The sequence below is a fragment of the Anolis sagrei genome, chromosome 1, assembly GCF_037176765.1.
Source record: "Anolis sagrei isolate rAnoSag1 chromosome 1, rAnoSag1.mat, whole genome shotgun sequence".
Classification (NCBI taxonomy): Eukaryota; Metazoa; Chordata; class Lepidosauria; order Squamata; family Dactyloidae; genus Anolis; species Anolis sagrei.
In genome coordinates, this window is record NC_090021.1 from 211,814,446 (window position 1) to 211,841,428 (window position 26,983).

The window sequence follows — 26,983 nt, forward strand, 5'->3', positions numbered from 1 at the left end:
CTTACATGGCAAAATGTAATAAATGATTCTTATTTGGAACAACTGCTTCTCATTATCTCCAAAAGCTCCTTTGACTGTCATTCTAAACACATCAAAGAAAGCTGAACTTTCCGCCAAAACAACATGTATAGCATAACATTATTAGAAAATATTTCTAAAGGCTGTTGCCCCAGAATAAATGCCTGGTTTAAATTAGTTCCTTATTTTTTCTGTCATCAAAATGATCAACAAGATACAAATAAAACAGCAGTTGCTACTCACTTGAAGAGTGGCCTGGACAATGAATTATAATTCACACAGATCTTAAATGCTGAATTGCAGTCTATTTATATTACAGTACTGCAGCTTTCCACAAAATATGTCCTACAGACATTTTGTATTGAAATTTCCAAATTTGCTAACCATCAACGATGTTGATGCAACTGGTGACACTTAAAGTCTGTAATAATTTAGGAACCATGCTGGGAATGGCCAGACTCTTCACTTATTGTCATTAGGGCTGGGTAACCACGGAAAAATTTGTTTCTAAACTCGATTCGTTTTTAGGGGGTTTTTGCGTTTCGTTTTTTAAAAGAATTTCAAAATTTTCCTTTAAAAAAGTTCAAAATATACGAAATTTCGTAAAATTACGAAACAATTACGAAACGATTTCGAAACAATTACGAATCGATTCGTTAATGGCGGATGTGATTGCGCAATATGCTAAAAAACCCTCCAAATGGGACAGGGGGAACTTCTGAAGCTTCCCTCTCCCTCTGTTGTTGACTGTTGGTGTGATAATTTATTTTTTATCACTGATAAAACAAACAACAACCCTAAAACTTGCACCAGACATACGGAAATAATTACGAAACAATTACGAAACGATTTCAAAATAAATTGAAAAAATTCGTTTCGATTTTTAATTACTCCTGCATGGCTCAATATCGAATCATAAGCTAATTTAAATACGAATTAATAACGAATTACGAAATTAACAAACGAAACCACCCAACCCTAATTGTCATCTATATAAACATTTATGAAGAAGCAGGAAAAATTACCACAGAGCAAGGTGGAAGGAGCCTAGTAGCTCGTTTTTTTCTATGGGAAAAGGCATCCCAAGGCTTTCAAGTTGTTGTTGAACTGCAATTTTCAGCATTTACCACCACTGACTCCTCTAATGAGTGCTGCCAAGATTCCTGCTTTTGCTCTGTAACATTGGAAGGACTGAATGATTCCTATTCCTGCTCTACAATGAGCTTGTTTCTGGGAGAGTAAGCCAGGCACAAGGATGATGGATATTGGTGTCTTTCGCAGGGTATTAGTAACATGTACTGATAGCTTATGTCTTGGTTAATATCAGAATTTCTGATATGAATGTGCCACCTAGGGGGCAGGAGAATATAACACACACCACAAATTCAAAGGTACCCACAAGAGATGAATCCTAGCCTTTGAATTAATTTATATACTGAAGAATTTCCTGGGCAGTTTATAAAAACAGTTAAAATACACATACAAAATGTAACAATATATTGAAAAAGAAAATGCATTGTATTCTGGGAGAATACAAAAACCTTTACCCACAGCACGTGACAATGCTTAATTCTTTAATATGTATTTAAAATTTATGAACTTCATACCATTTATGATTCATAGCTTTTTGAACCCAAGGCCATTGTATGTTATCACCCAATGCAAACAGTACAAACAAGAAAACCAATGGGAATGCCAATGTATGTGTGTGTGTGTATATATATAAACAAAAATGTCTTCCTGGTGCCAGAAAAGTTGCAACATGCCTTCATATGCTTGGCCTCACATAAGATTCAAGACTTTGAAGTCTTCTATGAAGTATACCTCAAGGTGAATCTATGTAAACTTCTAAATTCTAGGCATTTTTTTTCCAGAATTATGTATCCATCTTACCTTTCACTTCTGTAAAGGGAACAGCAGCGTGTATTAGTCCAAAGCTATATGACATTAAGTTATCTGTAGTAAATGGTCTTGGTAGATTGCCCATGATGTGGATACTTCAAACTGAGGTAAATGCAGTTTCCCTGTACTAGCCTGGTATAGAAATCCCCTGGTTATCTGAATTACCTTGAATCGTTACAGTTGGGTATTTAACACAAACACTTCAGCATCATGGATTTTGGAAAAGCATTAGCTGAAGAGATTCTCTTTTCATTCACCAGCAACCTTAACCTTGCCTGGTGGAGTCACTCTGGAAATTCTACAACAATGTCCTCATTATATGCCAAGACTGGTATGAAAGCAAACATTCTTTCAGAAACATAAGATTCACAAACACTGTTTTCCTTTGAGGCACAGCTCTTCATTCCTCTGTTTATTCTTTTTAATCTCTATAGTCTTTATATCTGATCCTTTTTCCTTTATATCTTATCTTCAACTCGAGCTCAAATAACAAAAGAAAATCTGTCATTCCAAGAGAGATCATAACAGTGGGTATCCAGCCAAATGTAACTGTATAGCTTAACCAGCTGCGTTAGTTGCTTGCTTGTTTTTTTAAAAGAAGCATTACAATACATTTTCAAGTCTTCACATTGCAAAATGTGTCTTGGTTAGCTGTAGGCATGGCGTTAACAATCATTTATTATTTGAAACACAACAAGATTAGTACACAGCAAACAAGGTCACTATGCTGGCTGTTGTATTGGATCACACTTTTGGACACCTCCCAAGTGTCTAGGACTGTGTGATGTATCAGTGAATAATGTGTGCAGATCCCAGTAGGGTGGCCTTTTGCAGATGACAGATCGTAATTTTGTCAGCGCCGATTGTGGCCAAGTTCAGGCCAAAGTCTTTAGGCACTGCACCGAGTCTGCCGATCACCACTGGGACCACCTTTACTGGCTTGTGCCAGAGGCTTTGCAGTTCGATCTTCAAATCCTTTTATCATGTCAGCTTTTCCAGTTGTTTCTCTTAAATCCTGCTGTCACCTGGGATTGCAACATCAACGATCCATACTTGGTTTTTTAACGCGATTGTGAGATCAAGAGTATTGTGCTCCAAAACTGTCTGTCTGAATTTGGAAGTCCTAGAGTAGTTTGACATGTTCATTTTCTGTAAGTTTTTCAGGCTTGTGATGCCACCAGTTCTTTGTCACAAGAAGATGGTATTTGTGGCATAAGTTCCAATTAATCATCTGAGCAATGGTATTATGTCTCTGCTTATAGTCTGTCTGCACAATCTTCTTGCATCAGCTGAGGATATGATATATTGTTTCATCTGCTTCCTTGCACAGTCTGCATTTGGGATCTGTCATCAACTTTTCAATTTTGTCTTTGATGGCATTTGTTCTAATTGCCTGTTCTTGGGCTGCCAGAATCAGGCCCTCAGTCTATTATTATTATTATTATTATTATTATTATTATTGCTGCATTCTGTTGGGATTTTGCTTGAGGAGACTGTCTATCAACAGTGGATGGAGTTGATATTGGTAAGGATGGAGCCAAACCTCTTTGTAGGCAAGAATGCGCATTTCTTATTTGGACTACTATGCTCATATAGGATGTGACAGATCATCCTTACAGAAATCAGAATAGATCAGTTGCTGAAAAGTTTTGAAATACAACTATACCTTGGCATAAGAGTTTAATTCATTCTGTAATCAAGCTTGTGATTCAAATTGCTCATATATTAAGCCAAATTTCCCCATTGAAATGAATTCAAATGCTTTCAATCCATTTCACCAGTGGCCCTGAAGGGACTTCCAATGGAAAAGGTGCTCCTCTTCCTCACAGGGAGAAAGGAGAACCCCTTTCATTTGTCCTCCTCCTTTAACTCTTAAAAGATGGCCACAGAGGCCTCTCCCTCCATCCCTCCCTTCCCACGAAGTATAAAAAGGCCTGTTCTCAGTGAAGGCACTGAAGTAGGCCCCCTCCCTCATCAAGGCCACTCTGTCCCCATGGAGAGCCCCATCATAAACCTTGTTGTTAAAGGCTTTTATGGCCTCCTGGGGGGAAGGTGGGGAGCCCCAGTGCTAAGGTGTCACAGGGATTGGTCAGCTTCCCTGCTGCAATGAGGACTGAGAATTTCCTTCAGGGCCAGTTCTAGCATCTCATCTCCATGGCAATTTGGTTTTGGAGGCGGGGGGAGTGTTGATAATTGTACAATAGCAGGAGTTGCTGATGTGATACAAGCTCCACGGCAGCGGCAGGATTGTTGGAAAAACAGAGAGGGGAGGGGGAAGAAGAGGCAGGGGCCCATACAGGCACATTGAGGGGGAGGTGGTGGGGAGGGTGGCTGCATGGGGCCACTCTCGCACTCCCTGGCTAGCTGTCACAGGGGCCCAGGTGCCAGAGCGTGTTCTCTCTCTGTCTGAATGGAGATAGCTCGCAAGTTGGATTTCTACCAATATCTCGAAAGGAAAAGTGAGCTGAGCAATGGCTCATATCTTGAAAATCTTTTAAGTAGGGATGCTCATAAGTCAAGGTTTCACTTACAACCAAGGCACATATGAATTCAGGATGAGCCCATTTGTAGGTGGGTGCTTTTCCATGACTCAAAACCCTATTTTTACAACCAGCCACTATTTTGAGAGTCACTTATTCCTTCAATGGATTCACTTATTTACATGGAAACCTTTGTATGACAGAGAAGTAGTAAATTGCTGTCTCATTTACCCTAAAACTTTCCTCAGCCACTGCTGTCCTAGACATAGTAGCTGCATATCAGGTAATAAATTCCATCAGATTTAACAAGACTTCCTTCTGAATTGATCTGTATAAAATTTGACTATTATTGATTGCTTTTGTGAGCTAAATATGTCATATTTTATATTTGTACATGTTGACTATGGACAAATCTTTCCCATTACTTTGAGGATCAATCTCCCTTGGGGTTACTGCACTACAAGAGATATTTTCTCTTAGGATAATCTTACGTATTCTGTTATTCAAAACAGCCATTTTCAGTTTTGTATATGATGGATACAGAGTGGCATAAATGTCATCCTTGCATGAGATATATATGTTGAGAAGCTGATAACATTCAAAAAGACACGTGTTGAGTCTATCATATCTAACAAGGTACATGCTATTTTCAGAGCAAGATTTGCCTGTTTCAGAAAGTATTATTTTCCAAACAAATTCAAAGAGACTTTGAATTGCTTTCTCTTGATGCCACCTCCACCTCCATGCCCAATCTGTATAAAAGTTGATTAAGGAAGTTGTATGAACATTTGGGCAATTGTGCCAATAATTATTCAGATCTCACACAACCCTGTAGGCAACTTGGCCAATCATAATTTAAATTTCTTCAGTGTTTCTAATCAGCTCTACCTATTGGTTCTGGATGTTTTGAAACCTAGTGTGGGCATGCCTTCTTCTTTAAAGAAAACTAGCCTAACATTTTTAATGTAAACTGCAACTTCCTGATGACAGTTGTCCCTTCCCACCTCCACTGTAGCAGCAAGGAAAATTCACTGGAAAGGTACAGAGCATGAATGGCAATTATTGAACTATACAAATCCTATGGGATATTTGTTAGATTTACCCTTCTATAATGTAAAACATTTGACTTGGTCCCATCCTCTGGGGCAACATATCATATACCTGCACTTTTCTCTCTATGATAGTTCTGTAGATATTTGAAGAGTGCAACCATGACATCTTCGAGTCCTCTCTTTGTAAAGTGGAACATACCCAACTCCCCCCATTTTTCCTTGTATGTCTTGTTCTCCATACCTCTTATAATCTTGGTTTCCCTTTTCTGTAGCTGCTCCAACTTGTTGATATCCTTCTTAAAATGAGAAGTACTGAACCCAGTACTCCAGATGAAGTGCAGAATATAATGGGATTCTTAAATTCCTTCCCACAGAAACTATGGCTCTATTAATACATGTTAAAATATTATTTGCCTTTCTGACTTGCAGTGTCATTCTATTGGATCAGATTGAATTGAATCAACAATAAACCTGAAATACTTTTCAGATTTAGTGCTGCTAAACCAGGTATTCTACATCCTATAAATGTACACTCAGTTTTTGTGGCCTGAATGTAGAACTTTGTACTTGTCTCTATTGAATTTCAATCAATTAGTTTCTAGCTTGTTAAAATAGTTTTACAGTATGTTCCCATCTTCCAATATGTTTCCTCCCTTTCCCAATTTTGTATAATTCATAAACTACACCATCGCTTAAGTTATTGATCAAGATGTCAAAGATATACAGGGTAGAAACCTGTGGCCCCACTCAACACTACCAACTAGTTGAAGTGCAGCACTATTTACAAACTTGAACATGTATATGCAGAGTGAGTTTCAAATAGACTTATTCCCAATTATGTGTATCTATCTTATTTCCTAAGTTAAAATATGAACAGTGTCATGACCAAACAAATTAGAAAAAATTAAATTGCAAAAGTGCAAATAAATTTCAAGTCAATTTTGTGAGAAATACAACAGAATAGAAGCAGTGTTTGGCTTTTGTTTTCTACTGTGATGCTCATTCAACTACACCTGCAAGCAAAATCTTCAGTTTAGCATTATTCAGATTTTTAGGTGGAAAGGTCATTTTTCTTTTCTCAGAAAGTGGATAAAAGGTAGCATTGTATGATTGTTGTGATGCTTCTATCGCCAATGTGATTATGTCAAGGTTTTCCCATTACTATTGAACAATAACTTAATAAACATTCCATTAACCAACACTGCACTTAATGTAATATATAACTGTATGCCAAAAATAATCCACACTGTAGTTGTGCATTGCCTTTTCAGAGTAATTAAATATCAAAACACAGAAAAGGATGCAACATTGTGCTATAAGTCCTATTGTTACATGAAGCCATTTTTCAAGTAGACTCATTGAAGCAATGAAATTACCTTCATGTTGACTCTCCATTCAACTATTGATTCAATAGTTAAACTCTTGCTGGAAACAATGAACCAGATTCCAGCCAGTATATTAAAAGCAAGTGTGTCTGTTTGCTTGACTCTTTGTGGCCCCATAAATTCCATATGGTTTTCTTAGGCAAGGAAAACTTAGAGATAGTTCTGCAAGTTCCTTCCTTGGAAATTTATTTATTTATTTATTTAAAACATTTATATTCCACCCTTTTCACCATGAAGGGGACTCAAGGTGGAGCACAACATATATATGGCAAGCATTCCATACCGGAACATAAAACAACTATAAATATACACACACACTAAGAACAGTTACTTCTACTTTAAATCAGTTGTTTTAAACTGGCTCCAGTCAGTGGAGTGGGTTTACTATTCTTGCTTTATTTGCACTGTCCCAAAGGCTTGGTCCCACGCTTTAAGAACAATCTGAAGAGCATTATCCCCTTTATGAATGTTCTCCATGCAATCAGAAACCATGGGGAAAATCATTATTCCCAACTCAATGGAGGGTTTCTAACAGAGGTTTCCTCTTTAGGAAGTCACCCTCCAAATGTGGATGGAGGGTGACTTGATGGAAATGATACTGGACAAGGCTAGAACATTCCCTGTTCTCACATCTTTGTCTTGCCCATCCTTTATAGCATTTTAGAATGCCCAAATGGTGCTATGCACACATGCAGCCTGTGCACATACAGTTTATACCACACATTCAGTTGAGTAGTCTTCTGGGCATCTGCTTTGAGAGCCATCATATACTATAGAGTCAGTGTAATGCTGTTTTAAATGTTGATGTTTCATGTGTTGAATTACTGCCTTTATTGCTGGTTTGGTTTTAATACTGTATTTGTGTTATATGTATATTGTGAGCCCTCAGGAGCCTTTATCAAGCAGAACAGTACAATATAAACTTTAAAATAAATGGATGGATATTGCTGAAGTATGAGGTTTGTCTTTATCGCTGTTATGTTTTTTTTCCCCTATGTAACGGTTTTGTGTGAGTTTTAAAATTTTATGTGTGGTTGATACAATTGCATCAATTATTTTTTATCACGGATGGAAAATCATCCAACTTTATTTTATTAAAATGACACTAAATCCAGTAACCTTTCAACAGATTTATGAATGTTGTCAATAATGTCCATACTCATTCTAGATACAAAGGTACAAAGGACCCCAGACATAGCTCTTTCAAGATGCAAGGTGGATCTGGAACATATGCCCTGCATGGAAGGCAGCTGTGCCAGAGCATCACTAACAGTAAGAGCCACAAATGATTTTTCTGAAGAAGGGAATCGTGTCAGTTACATCAGAGCTGAACTGGTCCAAACAAGTGAGCCACTCTGGCGGGATTATACACCAATGGATGTGAAGGTAGGCAATATCAACAGCTGTTACTGGACTCTGAAAGCAAGATCAGACCATAATGTGCATAACCACTTGAGTCTCCAGTTTATTTACTCTTTTTATAATACACACAGAGAGAGACACATAAGTGCAATGAGTTGATAAAATTGTATTTGTGACAATTGAAAGATACCAAAGCACTATAACACTATACACACACACACACACACACACACACACACACACACACAATTTTCCAAAAGTTAATTTAATTTAAACATGTAAATTTCAGTTTAATTTGCTCAATGCCCACTAACTTCTATTTGACTTAATTTGGGTTAGCATTCATAGGTTCAGGTTGCATGTCTCCCCCCAGGTTGTAAGCTTCTTTTTTTTATGGTCAGGGAAGATATTAGATTTTTTTAATATAAAATATTGAAGAAAAGAATATTATTTTAAGAATTACTTAATGTCTCATGTTTGCAATGAAGGATGTTTTCCACCTTTATATAATTATAGGATCAATATAAGAGAAAGAATAGTATTCGTAATGATGACACACAGTAGCCAGGACAATGAACCATGTTTTAAAAGTCAGAGCTGTATTCAGCCATGAAAGTAAAATAAACTTTGTGAAGATTTGTGAAAATCATTATCATCATCACTATTGTTATTCCATATCATCTTCCTCAGACTGAATGCATTACAATTTCATACAACTAGGTTACAGTTCAAGATATCCCCACAGAGAATTGTTACTCTTTCACTGATCCACACATCATCACTTTTGATGGATGGTGAGTATTCTTTCATGAACTTATTTGCTTTTATCATGATAAAAATGGTATTCTATTCAGCTATGTAGGGAGCTGTTTTACAAGTTTGCAATAAATGTTGTAACTCTTGAGGAGTTAAAACAACAGCATTATAAAGATTATACAAAGAAGTAAAATCTGTCCATCTATCAATCATCCACCATCTTTATATGTCTATCCCCCCCCTGCCCCAAAACACACACACATACACACACACGTGTGTGCGCTATATCCATAAAGTTGGCTTAATGCAAGAATAATACTAGAATGGATCTTGGGTGAACATACTTTGGGTCCCATATGAGAGAAAAGTGAAAAAAATGTAAAATAAAATAAATAAAATAATATTTTCATTGCTAAAATGAAACTGTGATGGATGGCCATGTTGATCCTTTTGTCCCATCCAGAAACGCAACAGGGACTCACAGGAATAGACCGCAAGGATTGAATTCTATAAACAATTGACCTTTGTATGTTTATTTCAAAATTTTCATTATTTTCAATAGAGATTTCCAAAAAATAGAGTAGATTAGAAGTGCAACCTTCTGGGAAAAGAAGACTCCACTTTTGGAAATGCTCAAAAATACCTTGTTCAGTTATATACAAAAATCCAGTCTACTGAGAGCTCTGTGAACAGAATCAGCATTCCTGGTAGTGCCTCGGCACCTGTCATCTGCAGCTAAATGTAAGTGCCTACAGGAGTTAGTAGTTGGAGTGTGGCCCTGAGCAATAACAAGATCAGCTCCACAGTGAACTCTGAAAGACTGAAGCTCATTTGCCGGGTAGCAGAGTAAACATTCCAAATTGTTCTGCGCATAGCCATATGCCAACTGCAAATCCAGTTAACTGTAAAACTTACGTTTATAGCAAAGGTGTTCAGAAGAAGAGAAAATATGACTTCACGTTAACAGGATTCTGGCGGAACCCTAATTTTTCATATGAAATGTTCACCTAGCCATAGTCAACCTTGTAAAAGTAGGTGATTAGTCACAGAAGATGTTATTTGAGCACTGATTTTGCTTTGAAGAACATCCTGTAAAGCATCCAGTTACAACTAAAACATATTTATTAAGGCCTGGAGGCAGAGATATTTTCCCATTTACTTTTATCAAATGTTTATCCTTCTTATCCATGCCTGTTGCTATAGCAGCAGTTCTTAGACAGCTATGAGCTCCTCACATGAATTCTTATGCACTCCCAGCTAATAACTCCAGTGGTGTTCGTTTGCTTATATTGATGAAAAAGTGTTTCCTCACCAAGTGTTTATTTTCTTTTTCCCTCCGAGGCCAGCCACCATACTGATCTAATTAAAGAGTCTTGTTGTTCAGAGTAAAAATGAGCAAACCAAAACAGTGAGGCGCATCATTCCATAAATCCTTCCTTTATGTTGTTCTTTTGATTGCTTAGGAATTATGATAACTACAAGCTTGGAACTTTTGTTCTGTACAAGAGCCTTAACCGATTGTTTGAGGTACATGTACGTCACTGGCACTGCAGCAGCCAACACCTCTCCATTGCTTGCAGCTGTGGTGTTGCTGCTTGGGAAGATAATGATGTTGTCATCCTTGACATGTGCAACAGGCAACTGCCAGAAACCAAACCTCAGTTAATAATAAAAAGCATTGGAGGCATATCGCAATGGAATGTCAGAGTCATGAAGTCCTATGGAGGCAAGAAAATAACTGTGCGTATTTCAGATTCCTGCTCTTTTTCATATAATTACTTGTTTGACATAAGGGCAGACATGTAAATAGATTACTGGATAGAGGGCTGAATTGTATAACAGATGAATACATTTTAAGTATACCTTTCTAAGCTTTTGCATCAGTCCTTCTTGCATATCTTAGGTTATGTTGACTAGAGCTAAAGACACTCTCCAATGTTGCCCATTTAATCTGGTACCTGGTGTTCAAGACTGAGTTGTCCTGCTTCAAGGTCATCAAGTGGTATTTAGGATGAAAGGATTAGCAGGATGCAATATAGCAAAGTCTGCCAGGTCCAGCTAATTAATGGATTACAGAAGGATTTTGTCCAGCATAGCCAATGAAAAACAGTGACTCAGCCCTATGTGAGTCCACTACCAAGGGCCTGTTGTCAGAATAATCACAGGTCAGAGTACAGATGTTTATATTGAAGCTACAAATATGAACAACCAGAAAGCCATCAATGATGTGGGATCCGCTAGTTCCTTCCACATGTGATTCCTTCAATTATGCATGCAAACATGATTCTGCTGTAAGACAAAAATAGCCAAAGTGGTTGGGCAATGTTCGCATTTAAAAGTGTAATTCTAAACTAGTTTTGTTCTTGAAAGAAGTAACAAATAGATTCCAACAATTTGTATTCTGTTACAAGAATGAATATGTCAGTTATGGTGACTATTTGTAGTTTAGAGCATTTTCTGTAGAAATCCACACACTCACTCACATCCACCACATTTTCTGCACAGAAAATAATATTTCACAGGCAATTCTGTAGTTGGGGATAACAAATCTCCTTTGTCTGATCCCATCTGGCTCTTAAGGTAGACTCGGGCTAGTGGAGTGGGCCAGGAAACATTACTTAGTACATCTCTTTAACTAAATACTTGCTCTAGAATTCTGGGGAGTAAATTTAGAGTTACCTATATTAATATTCCTGTCAATAAAGTCTTATCAAGCTTTAGTCAGATTGCAGTTAGCCTAGTATTTCCAGAATAAAAATGGGTCCCTTTACTTGTCTTGATCGGAATAAGATTTTCCTCACTTTCAAAAAGCTAACCTGAGGCACTTCTGTAACAAGAAAACAAGTATTCTGTTCAGTTTAAAATATAAGCACCGTATGTTTAAACTGGTTTTGCAGCAAAATGAAATGCTTCCTTCAAATTGGAGGAAACTGTTTTACAATACTGGCAGTTTATAATAGTATGGGAAGGGGAATTCCCAAGGTAGACAGTAAGGTACTCTTACAATCGTGCTGACAGCATCACCTGATCCACTAACAGTGATAAAGCATGAATATAAGCCCCAGCATCAAGTAGCAATTACCCCCAAATGTTTCCACCACCACTCCCCCCCCCCAAACACACACACACAGATTGAGAGAGAGAGGAGGGAGAAGAGAGATCAATCATTGGGAAATAAAACATTCTTATGCATAAGTATAACAAGTATTTTTCTCCATGGTCTTCATTTTATTTAAAATATGAATCCTTTTATTGTGTGCTGTGCAGATTGATTTAAACCTATTGTATCATAGATGACACAGACTCAAATCAATCTGCATAATATATCTTTGTGTGTTTGTGTTTATGTTGAATATTGTTAACATGTTGTATGCATGTATACTCATTCCTTCATACCATGTGTTTCAGTGTTTCCTTTATAAGGGTAGTAAGATGCCATCACTGCCTTTTTGGCTTTAGACAATTATCTGCACTCAAACCCCGGCTAAAATTTAGAGGTATCGTTGCAATGGTGGTGCACATCTTTAAATCTCTCTAATGTTCCCCATCATTTTCAAACAATAGTATAGGAATAGGAATTCTTTATAAGTAGAAAAACAATATGTATTTTCAGTTGCATTCTATTCAACAGATTTTCTGCTTTTCCAGATCTCATTCCCTTCAGGCGCATTTGTTCGAGCTGATGTAAGTGACTGGGGAATGAGTTTGACAGTAAGGGCACCAAGCATTGATTTTAACAGCACCAGAGGTTTATGTGGCATCTTTGACAGAAATAGTCAGAACGACTTCCACAGGACTGATGGGAGCCCTTTCCAGTCTCACAAGAATAGCTCATCTGAAGAAGACTTCATAGAAACTTGGAGGTAAGATTTCCAATAGTGAGGGAGCCAGTATCACAAAAGCATTCTATACAAGTTCATTAAAAAAGAGCTCCAACATAGAGCACTATCCTACACTGACAAAAGGAAAGGCATTTTGAGATCCCTCAAATCAGTATGCATAGAGAGCACTCTCAGTTACTGTTAGAGAAAATTTTCCTATTCACAACTAATCTCTTTCATCAACTGAGCCAATGCCTTTCTCAGGCCCCTTCTACACTGGCATATAATCCAGGTTAACAAAGCAGGTAATCTACATTATCTGCTTTGAACTGGATTATATGAGACTACACTGCCATATAATCCAGTTTGAAGCAGATAATCTGGATTATATAAGGCAGTATAGGAGGGGTCTCAGCTGTTTGAAACCAGAGTTCCCAACCTGCACAGAAAAAGTCTAACTCCTTATTTTAAAATATCTTGCATATATCTGACAAACCTATATCTAGCCTCTGAATTAGAATTGAGTGTGGTTCTGACTGGGTTCTTACCCCTCTTACCCAAGATAACTTTTGGCACTGCAGTATGGCTTCTGTTGTAATGTGTATATTATTGGAAATTAATAAAATAGTTTCTGGAGAAGTATTAAGATATGGGGGCTCCACTGTCCATGGCCTATGTATTATTGCTGTTCATTCTTGTGGCAACGTCCAGGGAATTCAGCAAACCCTTCTTCAGGGCACCATTCCCACCTAAATTAGAGGAATGCAACATGGACCGGTCATATGTTGTTTAGTACAGGAAGAAGAGGAAACCGTTCTTATTGGAATAGGGAAGTATGAATCTGCTTTTGCAATCTTTCCTCAAATGAAGACTGTCTATATAGATTACATCTGGCATGAAAAATGCAAAAAAAATATGTTGTCTGAATGTCATATTAGGTTTCCAATGATGTTATTTGTCCAAGCTAATTTTACTCCAATATTTTCTGAACAATGAAGTAAAAGCACAGAGTATAACCCTTGATTGTAAAAAATGAAATTACTTCTCTTGACATGATTCTAGGAAAAACATACAGAAACAGAAATGCAGTTATTAAGTCATTAAGTCCACAGTTCCAGCACAAGAGCCAGCATAGCATAGTGGTTGAGTGTCAGACCAGAATTTGAATCTTCACTCATGGGTCACCTTGGACAAGCCTCAGGCTCAAAAGTAGGCAGTGCCAAAGAAACTTTGAGAATTAAAACTAGCAGTATCTGCTGGACATAATCCTATTCCTCACTGCCATTCCCTTTTGTGTATCATGTTTTATTTAGACTTGTAAGCCTGAGAGCAGCAAACTGTCAAATTAACAATTTGCTGGGTTTTCCGACAGCCTCCATGGCAGAAGAATGGGATATGAATAAATAAATAAATAAATAAACAAACAAACTGGAATTGCCAGGTCATGAGAGAACCCCCAATGTTTATTCTTATAGTCTTTCACACAGTGATTTGAACCTCCTCCTCTCTGTGCTGATCTTTTGAGCTCCAGCTGTGGCCATTGGTTACAGTATACTCTACAGCCCAATATAGAAGCCAGATGTACTCGGCATGTATGCCAGTAAGTACCCCAGCATTACTATTGTCTGCAGTCATATCAGGAGTTTTGATAGAAATGGGTAATTGATTTCTGCTGTTTATAAAAATCTGTAAAGCCCATCCCTCTAGAGTCTCTTTCTATGGTAAAGGGAGGACATATGTGACCTCTCAACACTATTCATCTTGTATAATATATTGCATATGAGTTCCACATTTGTAGACCAGAATACATCCTTTTACCTCTCTATCTACACTTTTGAGAGACATGGGTTACAATTACTAGCTTATCCTGATCACAGCAGCATGTGCATACTGCTGTTCTTTTCCCAGAGGAAGAAAAAAGAGTTACTTTATAATTCATGCAAGTGACAAAAAACTTCAATATCTGTGTCTTTAATATCAGTACCAATACTTAGTCATTAGGATATAGATTTGGAACACACGGATGATTCACTGTTCACTGGATGATTCACGGTAGTGCTGTTCACTACCATTTTGTGTTACATTCTTGAGCTGAGAGTAAAGTAACTGCTTTGCAAAATGGTGATGGGGCTTTTGGACAATGTGGCCAATCCAGCAAAGTTGATGGTGGAGGATCATTGCTTCAGTTGTGGTGGTCTTTGTTTTTTCCAGAATACTGATGCTTGTTCACTTGAATTCCCAAGAATTCATATGAATACGTGTGAAAGAGACCATCCTTAAATTGAAGGATGTGCAATGCGAAGTTAACATTCCTCCCATCTTACACCCTTTTTTTGGGGGGGGGGGGGATATTTCTCCTGAATGAAGAAATTGTTTCATATTGTGTCATGAGGGAAAGAAAAGAGGACCAGAAAAAGAGAGAGCTTAGGGAAAGGAATAGAGAAGAATTTGATGGAAAGAGGAAAAGAAACCAGAGGAAATAAAGAATGAGAGAGAAGGGGAAATAGAAGAAAGGAGGAAAACACATGTCAAAGACTACCAAATAAAAAGCCACTGAGAACTAAAGCATACAGAGACAGGACTTGTGTGCACACAAACACAGCTACCTACAACAAGTGAGCCAGATGTGTGTGATTTTCTTAGTTTTATGATTCGCCTACTGCAGCCAATTTGCAGTGAAACCAAAAAAAAAAAACCTTTTCTAAGTTCCAAATGTGTTTGCAGGTCCACAAAGCACTGATGACACTTCTAGAATCTGCTACATCATTTTTGTTCTACCCCCCACAATATTGTAACTACTTGGAAGATGAACTGGCTGCACAAGGAACAGATCAAAAACTATATAGTTGAATCAAACAAGAGTTTATTAACTGACAAGAATTTTAGACTTTCCTTCCTCCTGAGTCTTACTACAAAGTATTTATGAGGAGAGGTAAAGTCTTTGAGAGATAGACACAGTTCTGGCCAAACTGAGGCTCTCAAATCTTTATTTCTTCTTCTTGTCTCTTTCTTGTATGATGGTCAACTGTCTCTAAGACGTTCTTAATATTTAACTCTGATTGGACTTGAATATAGCTCAGAAAGCTCCGACTGGATGTGCTATTCTGTAGACCCTCTGGCCTTCCTCCCTCTTCACCTTCCAGTCATGAAATGGCTGGCTCTTCAAAGAACCAAGAGTGTTTTGCCAGAGGTTCCACCCCTGAGGGAGTTCTTAAAGGGGCAGGGTGACGGAGGCTTCAAATGCAAAGAAGCTGTCTAGACAGACCCCCCAGAAACTGTACATAAAATGTTAATCTCTCTAACTAAAAAGGGCTTAACTAGGGGTAAACAGTGAGGATCTTCATGGGGCACAACATTTTTCAATCAGCTGTCTTCCAGTAATTGAAACCTCTGTGCCTCCAACCACTAGGGCCCAGCTGGAGAATTTGCTTGCTGATTGTTCTGTTCTCTTAGTCCTCAGCACTTATTTGTGTGGCTGTAACGTAAAGGTTATGCTCATGGCTATGTAAACTAACAATAAAAGATAATCTTAGTATAGTGGCTGTAAACCCTTTTCTTGGAATGGATTTTATTTTTAAACATTTATCAGATCTAGTCCTGAAAGTCAGTTTGCTGCAATACAGCCTTGACATTGCCTTTCCCACTAAGTCAAAATGCTATTTATAATGATGACTTTTTCTGTGCTGCAAGATTGTAAGAAATCCGTTTGCAAGATAAATTCCAGAACTGTATCAACTACCACCCTGCTGATACAAATCGATATCTATTTTTCACCTAACCAACACACATTCATACTTTAAGGTCAAAGCAGAAGGGTTTATGTTTCTGTCTGATAGGCTCTGCAGTATTCTTTTCATGTCTTGGTATAACATGGACCTCCTCCATCGTGTCTATGTTACTAGTCCAGGGGGGTATTTTTGTTCCCCAAGTCTGCAAGGCAATCAGATGTTTCTTGGGCACAATTCTGTTCATGGCCACTGTTTAACTGTGGAATGCCCCTGGGCCAGCTACCATTGTCCAGTACTTCTCTTTTAAAAATATATTTGGGATTCAGAAACCAAGGTACTTTTAATTCAGATTATTTTCTTACTACTTTTTAGAAAGTTTGGAAAGTAGTAATTTATGATGCTGTGCATGTAACTGCTGTGTAAACCAGTCATCTCATCTGTGACATCCTGCTAAGTGATAAGGGGAATTTTAAAGCCTCCCTGATTTCCGATCAGGTGCAGATATGTAGCAAACTCCTCAGCCCTTGGCAGAGAATTAAGTACACATTATGCTAAGTGATCCCTGTCTTATCACTCTGCATTCAGCCAATCAGGGAGAAAATGCATGGAACAGAGGTTTCATTTTATTTAACTGGAGATGCTTGGTAATTTTGCAGAATGTTGCGGTTCTTACTTCTTGGTGTTACAGATGACATGCGGGAGACTTCCTGAAATGTTCTCAGATTAAAATTCATCTCCTTGTGTACCGTTTACTCTGGCTGTATTGCAACCAAAAGAATGTCTGCACAGTGTGAATGGGGAAAGAAACATTCACAGAAAGCAGGGAAGCTGGCTTTGCACATGTTCTGCATCAGGGAGGCATTTGCTAGAACAAACATTTCTACTAACAGAAAGATACTGCTTAAAACAAGCCACATATGAAGATGTTCATGCCCTTGAAGCACCTGCAATGGAAAGGTCACTGGGACCTTGGGTTACTCAACATTTGCTAAATGGTGTGTTGAACTTAGTTTTATAGTTCACATTCTATTCCTTTCTTTTGTTTATAAAAATAAATATTTTAGAAATATTTTACAATATATGCTGTTATTGAATTTTGTCTTCATATTGCTTACATTTCAACATATGATTATGTTTGCCGTATAACTACAGAATACAGATGTAAATCATCAATCATTTCATTCTCATCAGTCAAAGTGAGGAGGAAATGGTATTCACTAGGCAATCCTTTTTTTATAGTTTTTCACAAAAACAACTCTTTGTGTCACTTTGTTGATGGAAATATTACATATGGTACATTTTATGTGCTCTCCCCCATATCCCTTATTCATTGTATTTGTGTGTGTGTGTGTGTGTTTCACTATTGCCGCTGCTGCTGAAACATACAGGTGCCACACTCCTAAAGGGATATAAAAATATTACAGCATTTGAAATTTTTGATGGGCTATTTCAACCTGTCAAGGGAGTCTTTCTCACCAAGAACGATGATGTTTTCAATATTTTTTAACAAGCTTAATATGGTAGTAATAACTAAGGGAGGTTGTTCAAAGTGGGACATGTATTTGGTTTGTTGACCTAATTATCTTTTTTATTTTATCAGAATAGCTCCAGGGATGAGTTTGTTTGACAAGACACCAGCTCTATCTGAGTGGAAAAAGAAGAAACATTATTGTCTATGCCAGAAGGATCATATGCTATATTTGCAGTCACTAAATAGTCTGAATACATTTCAGAATTCACCCCCACAATCTTTGTATTGCTTTTATGAGAGTGTGGTTTACACGTCTATAATTCCATATATAGATGTCACATCAGAATATACTGCTAACATGAAAACTGATTCAGCTCTACTAGCTGATGAGAAATTATTAACCAGAATATCTGATACATGGAATTTAGCACTCCAACCCAGAAGAGAAGACAAGCCTGATAACTCCCCAAAACCAAATGAGCAAAAGAGTTCCTTGAAAGAAACAGAAAATGAAACTTTTGTTGACCCCTTGAATCACTGGAAGAAACTATCAAGAGAAAAAAGGCAAGATGATTATTGGGAATACTCATCTCTTTCTTCTTTTCTAAACCCCAGTCAAGCTGACTTGGAAAGTTTTACATATTTTTTTCCGGATGACTATTTTGATGGAAAGTGGCCTAAAGTACAGGTCACATGGCCTACTCCAAATGGCTTAACCTTAGCCAAAGCCTTGGCAAACTGCCAGAAGCTCCTTGAATATTCTGCCATTGGCTCAGCTTGTAAGGGACTTCTTGGGACACAGTTGGATGTGGCCATTGAAATGTGCCTCTCCGATGTAGGGTGTAAGGATGACCTTACATGGGGAGAATCAATTCTTCCATTTCTAGAGAATGAATGTGAAAAAAGAGTGCTTGTACAAAACCCAACAGAATGGTTTCATTCAACAAGAGAACTATCTAGTATGTATAAAGAAATAATCAGTACTCTCAGGTGTCCTAATCTCTGTAATGGCCATGGACATTGCACTATGCGGGGATGCCAGTGCTTTCAAGGATACACTTCCCATGACTGTGGAATTGCTAAAGGTGAGTAAAAAATTCTCTTTCTTCCTCATCAGCTTTTCTTGTGGCATTTGACTTAATGGAAAAATATCTACAGACATCAGTTTGCTGTCAAACAGCTTCACTAGTGAACACATTTGATGAATTACAACCTGATCAGACGGGGGGAAAATTGGCGGCATGCTCCACTTCACCTCCCCTTTAAGCATGGAGCCTGCCAGCTTCCATACAGATGCACTACTACTAGTAGGGCTTCGTGCATAAAGTGGAACATGCCACCACACTTTCCTTCATGGGATCACCCTGCCGGTAAGCCTGGTGGTGCAGGGTTTAGGGCAACGGGTTCCTCACACCCGATGGTGGTTGCTGGATTCTCCACGATGCATAGCGATTCCAGCAGTCAGTGTGAAGAGGACCTTAATCATCAAGTTTTGATCTTGGCAAGCTGATCACAATACCCGGTTGGCTGCTTTGTAGTTTTTATATATGTATAAGGTAGCAAAATTCTGAAATTGTAAAAATGGATCTGACAATTCCCTTTAACAAACTAGTGTTCTAATGAGAAATGTGTAAGAAAATGAAATATGATATGGTAATGCCTGGGAATGCAATCTGTGAAAAGCAGAATATATTTCAATTGGATAAGGTTGTGCTGTATGTATTGGCCTCCTTGCCATTTATGGGTAGATTATTTAAATCTATTTAATTCTGGTTTCATATCTGGGATGGAAATTACTTTGATTAACTTGGGAGATGATCTGAAATCCCTGGCCTTATTGGTTTGTTGGGCTTCTCAGTAGCTTCTCAGAAATCAACCACAGTATTCTTTCATGTTGCCATCATGGAACTGTACTTGGGGACATCAGCTTGAATCCATCTTTGAAGGATGAGCCCAGAAGGTTGTGTGAGTACAATCTTCTGTTTATTTCCAAAGATGGTCAACAAGAGGCAGAAAGCCTGGGGTTTACAAATTTAGACTGAGAAACAGATCTGAGTTAGGCAGCCTTATACCTTTTTAGTTAGCTTTCAAATCAAATTGCATTACACACACCTCAAAAAATCAATCCTAATTCTTTAAAAAAAATTAAAAATCCTCTTGGGAAAAGTTTGAGATTTTAACTTTCTTAGTGTACACGATTCTTTAAAATGATCCATTAACTCTTCAATCTTATACCCATATGTATTTGCTTAGAGGAAAACCCATTGGATACTAATACAAATTACTTCCAAATAAACAATCTGTGATTCTAACTTTAACTTATATTTCTGCAAACGCTGGGCCTCAGGTGCTTTCCAGTGATATGAGATGGAATGAGACAGGTGTTTGAGTGTCAGACTGCAAAGCAGAGGAAATTGCCAAAGGGAGTCCACACACACACATAAACATATCCTTTTCTCCCTTATGAAGTGATGGAAGAGTCTCTAGTAAACAAAGTCAAGGTGATGCGCAGCAGCCATTTCAAAAGGTGAAGCTAACCTGGGAAACCTTTAACATTTGCTTTTTCCACTTTCCATAATACACGTGAGATTATCTGCTGTTTTTCTCATAAAAGGGAAGCCTCATCTTAGAGATCACTCACCCGCTTCATGCTCAGCCCTCCAGATATATATTAACCAGTTACGTACTGCAATGGAGATAGGGAAACAATAAGCAGTTACTTCACAAAATCTAATTAGAGTGATAGCCTGACCTTGCAAGCCATGATATCTCACTAGCTTTTTGCACAAGATTTTCAAGCAACAGTAGAGGTGTCAAAAGCAGATATGCTATTGCCAATAAATCCAACTAAGAGTGATCAGATAAACTGTAAAGTGCAAATAACACAATTCAAGGAAAGAGCAAGAGAGAGCTACACACAGAGACAGACAGATAGACAGACAGACATGCCACATTCTCATGATGTGCTAAGCCAAAAGTCCTGACATTTTTAGTTAGCAGTAGTTTTCAGCCTTGGGAATAAGATGAAAATGATCCTCTGAGAGAAAGCAAAATGATTTAGTGTGTTCTTTGTAAAGGAAAGTGCCATGTTGTTGAACATATGATCTAGGCCAAAGCTGTGCAAGATTTTCAGTGAATGTGTTTTCCCAAGTCAAATTGGTGTTAGGTCGAACTACCCAACTTTTGGGTGAGCCTTGCATCAGAATAACAAAAGTGCTAGTCTTCTTGCTGTTCAGTATCTTTCATTGGCAACAGTGTTACAGTGCCTGTTCAGATCCACTTGCTTTTTCTTGACCCAATGCCAGAACAATCTTTTGACAGCAGGGTTAGAAAAAGGAGACAAAGATTGCCACTGCTATTGCTACCACCTCTACCAGGTTAAAAAACAGGGCATTCAGTGCACCAACAATACTAGCTGGGAGACATTGCTTCCAGTTACCATGCCTGAGGCCACTGCATACCTGTCATTTGTGGGTACCCAGACATGGTATTATTCATCAGTTCAACCCCCCTGCTATGCAGGAACACACAATCAAAGTACTCTCAACTTCGCATCTGTTTAAAAACCTTCAAGGGAGGAGACTCCATCACAGTTCTAGGAAGAATATTCCACTGCATTATATGAATCTACACACGGACCATATAATGCAGTTTCAAACAGCATTATATGGTAGCATAATTGGGCATAAATAGATATATGCTAATTTTAAAGTATGTTAATATTAACTGATGCTTTATTGTTTGTGACTACTAACAGAATATTTGCATATTTTTGAAGATTTTTCACATTTAGGAATATTTTAAACATTTTTAAAATAATTTTTAAAAACAAAATAACAAAAAAATGTGTTTTGCTAAGGACCTGACACAGAATCGCTGTTAACACAGCTGCTCACCATCTCAGTCAAAAGGCAGTCTATAGTGATACGCAGCAAGCAGTCCAACAAGGGCAAAGCCTAAAGATAGTACAGAGTTCTTTCCAAGGGTGAAAGCCAAGCAATCTCACCAATTCAAGTCATGGTCCAAAAATGTAGTCAGTCACCATGTTCCATCCAAGACTTCACCAACACACATTCATTGTACAAGTAGTTCTACAAACCATCAGATCAAGCCTTTGGGTAATGACATTTTTTATTATGAATAATGGTAAACATGTCTGTTTACTTTCTTTTGGAAGTTAAATTTTTTTTAATCTCCCCCCTCCCTCCCCCCCTCCCAAAACACATACACCTGTAGGGTCTTTTATCCTGAAGAAGGATCATCACTTGCAATTTAACTGCTTGGGTTTTGCCAGTTGTTGCTTCCATATCCATTTGTTCAATTGGGATTTATGAAAAAAATTATTGGATTTGCATAATGGCTCTTCCAAAATTCCTTTTTTAAACACACAAGCCAACAAACAAGTAAATAACAAAACACTGAAGGTATAGTAAGAGAGGTGATCCTTTAGTTTAAAATATACATTCCTCTTCTTCCTTAAAACGATCATAGTGTTATAGTGCAAAAAAAATTCTTTGTTGGACTGATGGACTGTAGATAAACATTAAAAAGCAATAAACCAGAGGGAAAGATGTTCTTTTCTTTCGATACATCCCATAATTAAAGAGATAACTTAGCAGTGATGGTGGGTGATTGCATGTGGTATGTGGTACCAAGAATTTCCAGGACATGATCTGAAAAACAGCAACATCATTTGGATATTTAAAACAAATGAAGGTAGCTGAAATTGCCTTTCCAACACATTTCCCCTGTTTTGAGGAACTCAATATTAGATTTCTGTTTCTAATTTGTAAGTTTAATTCAAGTTTTTAATTTGTAAAGCTAATGTACAAAACTGATTTATTGAGCCACTATGACTCTGGATGGAGACATATCAGAATATAGTAATAAATAAATATTATAATAAGATAGATTGGGTCCTTTGTATCCACTGGGGTTTGAGTCTAGTTCTGTCGTCATTGTCATCATCCCCCTGTTACCCCCCCCCCCCCGCCATACCAAAATCTGTAGATGCCTCAGGTCCCACTATATTACAATGGCACAATGAAATGGTGTCTCTTATATAAAATGTGAACAACTCAAGTGAGTTCTGAATGTTCTGGGTGCATAGCAAAAACAAGGTTTGGTATTTGGTTTTTTAATTGATATTTTCAAGCTGTGCTTTGTTGTATATGTGGGATGCACAACCCCTGGACATAGAGGGCCAACTGTAATACATTAACAAAATGTTGACATACACTTCACATTGCCTAATTAAATTAAATCTCATTGAAAGGCATAAGGCTTAGTTTCAAATGAAAATGCAAGATCAGGGGTTAGATCTAGAGAGCCCAAAAGGAACATCATTCTGCCATCTCTTATGATTAACAGTGCATAAAACATAGCCATGATTATAGCAATTAATGTAGAGTAACAATACTAATGATCCTTAAAAACAAAAATTATCTGAGCACTGAATTAATCTTCCATGATTTAAGGATACATGGGAATTAGAACTCTGCATTTGTTTAAATATGATTAACAGGGAAGAAATTATCCACTGTCTACTTTCTGAATAACTTGAGCCATCTTGTATGTAACTTTGGAAGGTCCACATAAATAAGATGATAGATTCTCCTCTTTCTCCTTCTTCCCCCCCCCCCTCTTTTTTTCCACACACACACAAACATTCACATTTCTTTCTTTCATATACATGCTACTTTCCTCTCTTGTTCGTGTAGGTTTATAGAGGGAGATGCAGTCACGAAGGTAGGCGGGTCCCAAACTGTTTAGGGTTTTATAGGTGATAACCTGCACCTTGAATTGGGACTGGAAGATGAATGGTAACCAATGGAGCTCCTTAAACAGGAGGATAGACCGCTCCCTGTAGTTCGCTCCCATTAGCAGTCTGGCTGCCAAATGTTGGATCAATTGAAGTCTTCCGTCTTCCGTCTTCAAGGGTAGCCCCACACAGAGTGCATTGCAATAGTCCGATCTAGAGGTAACTAATAGAACTAATAGAAGGAACACAGATCATGCTGTTCGTTTGGAGCTACAGAATCAGTTCACAGCATTCTCTGTTATCAGTAATGATGCAGAACAGCAGCAAGAGCAACAGTGTTGGCCCTTAAAAACCATGGAGGATTCAGCACATGGAATAATTCCTGCCAATTCTCAGTGGCAACATGTGGTTGTTGTTGTTAGCAAGGGGTTGAATTGGATGGGCCTTGTGATCTCTCCCGGTTCTATAAAGAATGACACAATGTCTGGGTACCCACCACTGACAGGGCACCACAATGCCAGAAGGACATTGACAACCAAAGAACAGTGACAAAAATGATAAAACGAAAGGAGAAGAGATTCTACCTAAATATTGGGAAGAATGTCTTGTTAATAATAGTCAAGAATGTCTTGGTAATAAGAGCTGTTTGATAGTCAAGAATGTCTTGGTAATAAGAGCTGTTTGAATACAGAGTTTCAGAAAGAGGCAGTCTCCTCTGAAGATTGTATTTATTTATTTATTTAGTACATTTCTATACCACCCCTCTCAGCCTTCTGGCGACTTAAGGCGGTTTACAAGGCAAGAATTCAATGCCACCAAGGACACAATTACAATATACAATATAAAAACATCAGCAACAATAAAATCAAACATTATAATAAAACATACTTCAATCGATTAAAACAATGTCTTAGTTTTAAAACAATTTTAAAACTAAAACTGGATTTGCTATTTGTTAGGTGTGTTGTAACTGCTGTACTTATGGATATACTCTTTATTTAAGAATCTCAGCCACTGCTACTTTCTTTCTTCAGTTGCTGTCCAACTCATTGCTACTTTTGCATCCCCTTTCTGCAGGACTTAGACGGGAAGATAAGTATGGTTATGGCTGTAGATTCAATATTTAATTTAACAGCTGTTTAAAATGTGGATTTTAAAACATCATAATGGACTAGATAGATATTTGACGGATTTTCTCAAAAGTTTAATTGCCTAACTGAGATGTGGTTATTAGCACAATTTAAGATCTCCATAGGTTTCTCTGTCTGCAACCATTGGATAGGCTTGTGCATGGGTATTTAAGATCTCCATAGGTTTCTCTGTCTGCAAATATTGGATAGGCTTGTGCATTTGGTTGGTTCCCTTTGACCAGTCTGGCTTGTTTGGTTGGCCATAATGGCAAGGGCTCAGCCACCATATTTTTTCATCCAGAACCGTCCATGTGGCAGCCCGTCATGGCTCCCACTCTCCTGTTGGGCACTATGTGGTTCACAGAGCCTGCCATTTGCTGCTTCCACAGGGTTTCACTGTGAGCCCTGCCTGTTGGGCCTATCAGAATACAAGAACATCATGATGTGTCTTATGCAAGTTGTGTTAGTGAGCACCTCAATTGCTCTCAGTTGCATCCTGGCTCTAGAGAGGTGCTTCAGTCCAATTGCCTTGCCACTCGCTCTCAATTTTATTGTTTGGCTTGGCTTAACTTGGACTCTCTATAGCATTTAACCTTTTTTATTTTCATTTATTTTCCTTTATTTTCTTGCTTTTTATTTAGTGGGACTGGGAGTTGGGAAAGTGCAGGATGGCAGGTTGGGGTGCACATGCGTGTTTGGGAACCTGCTCTGAACTGCTAAGACTTAAAATAATATGCTCCAAAGACATGAGTTTTTCCCCCTCAAACATGGCTAGATTTCCTACAATACATTTTGAAAATGCCCCCCCCCCCCCCCCCCCAGTGGATCATTCAGAAGTGTTTTTCAAATGAGGGGACGATGCTTGCTTACTTGCTTGCTGGCCTCCTTCAGTATGTTTTGTGAGAACAAGAAATGCAAAAGCTTTGGAAGAAGTTGCTTGAGGTGTTTTTTTTTTTAATTAGTAAAGAAGAAAGTGTAATACTGGGTCACTGGGCTGTGTGATATGGAAGTGCATCTTTGACATTTGGCGGGAAGGAGTGGTATCCGGCTGCTGCTGCTCCTAGAGAAATTACAGGGTGAGGCCAGCAAGGGGATTTCCTTTTGGGGATTTTTTTAAAGGAGATTTTATTTCTAAAAAGAAAAGAAATTGGGGCTGACCCAAACATTCTGAAACTTGGTGGGCTAATAGTAGTAGATGTGCTGTCCAGGTGTGGCCACATAAAAATACAAAATAACATAAACCAATAACATAAATTCCAATATCCATTTACACAAGCAACAAAGACAATTGAACACATACGATAAAATACATATTATAACCATTTCATATTTAACAGTTTTTTTAATAAAAAAAAAACACCAAATGGTATAGCTTTTTTTGACCAATTTTCACTTTTCTCATGCAAAACTAGTGCAAGACTGTATGAAACTCCATCTGCAAATAAAATACTCTTTCAGAATGTACTGAACCCACAGTGCACACAGTTTAATTTTTTCTTATAAACTGATTATAAATAAGGGCTGGCTATGTCAAGGAGTATACAAAAAGTTAACAGTTGCTTTTGTTTAAACTGTTTGTTAAAAAACAAATACAAACTGAACTGTGTTGACTAAAGTGAATTTTCATCCCTTACCCATCTTGACCTTCTGGAAAACAGGAGAATTAATTCTATGAAATAGTAACACAATAAAAACACATCACTAAATAATGCACAGAATTGGAGGACAATGCAATTTCCATGACTTGTATGTCAAGTGTGTTCAATTATACTTATGTTTGGGTATACAGAGATTCTTATGTTATAGGGAATACAGTAATCCTTCAATAATGTAAGCCTTTGAGGAACAAGAAGGTGAAGTAATTGCAAGTGAGAGATAAAACAAAGTTCTGAAGTGTAGCTGGTAGCATCCATATTTTTTAAAAAAGCGATTGCTCCCTGTTTCTATCATACCTCCAATTTGTACAGAATATCAAGGTTAAAAGGCTTAGTTACAGAATAATGATGAAAGAGGGCCCTGATCCAGTTACATAATGCATTGCAAGGTGAAGACAAAAGGATATATTTCAACAAATTGCTCCCACCAGGACAAAGGGAGATTATCTACAATTTCTCTTT

The 26,983-nt window shown here is 37.8% G+C and overlaps 1 protein-coding gene across 7 annotated transcripts in view; it reads left to right on the plus strand.

Annotated features, from left to right (window-relative positions):
* LOC132766860 (von Willebrand factor D and EGF domain-containing protein-like) overlaps positions 1–26,983 on the plus strand; it is a 324,994-nt gene that overhangs the window by 123,333 nt on the left and 174,678 nt on the right. For 6 of the 7 annotated variants that reach the window (XM_067472855.1, XM_067472881.1, XM_067472876.1 and 3 more), the window contains 5 exons: positions 8,006–8,223; positions 8,920–8,993; positions 10,419–10,695; positions 12,604–12,818; positions 18,105–19,060. In XM_067472855.1, coding sequence (XP_067328956.1) covers positions 8,006–8,223; positions 8,920–8,993; positions 10,419–10,695; positions 12,604–12,818; positions 18,105–19,060 — 1,740 coding nt within the window. The remainder of the gene's footprint in view (positions 1–8,005; positions 8,224–8,919; positions 8,994–10,418; positions 10,696–12,603; positions 12,819–18,104; positions 19,061–26,983) is intronic. The other variant, XM_067472890.1, reaches the window with a different exon arrangement.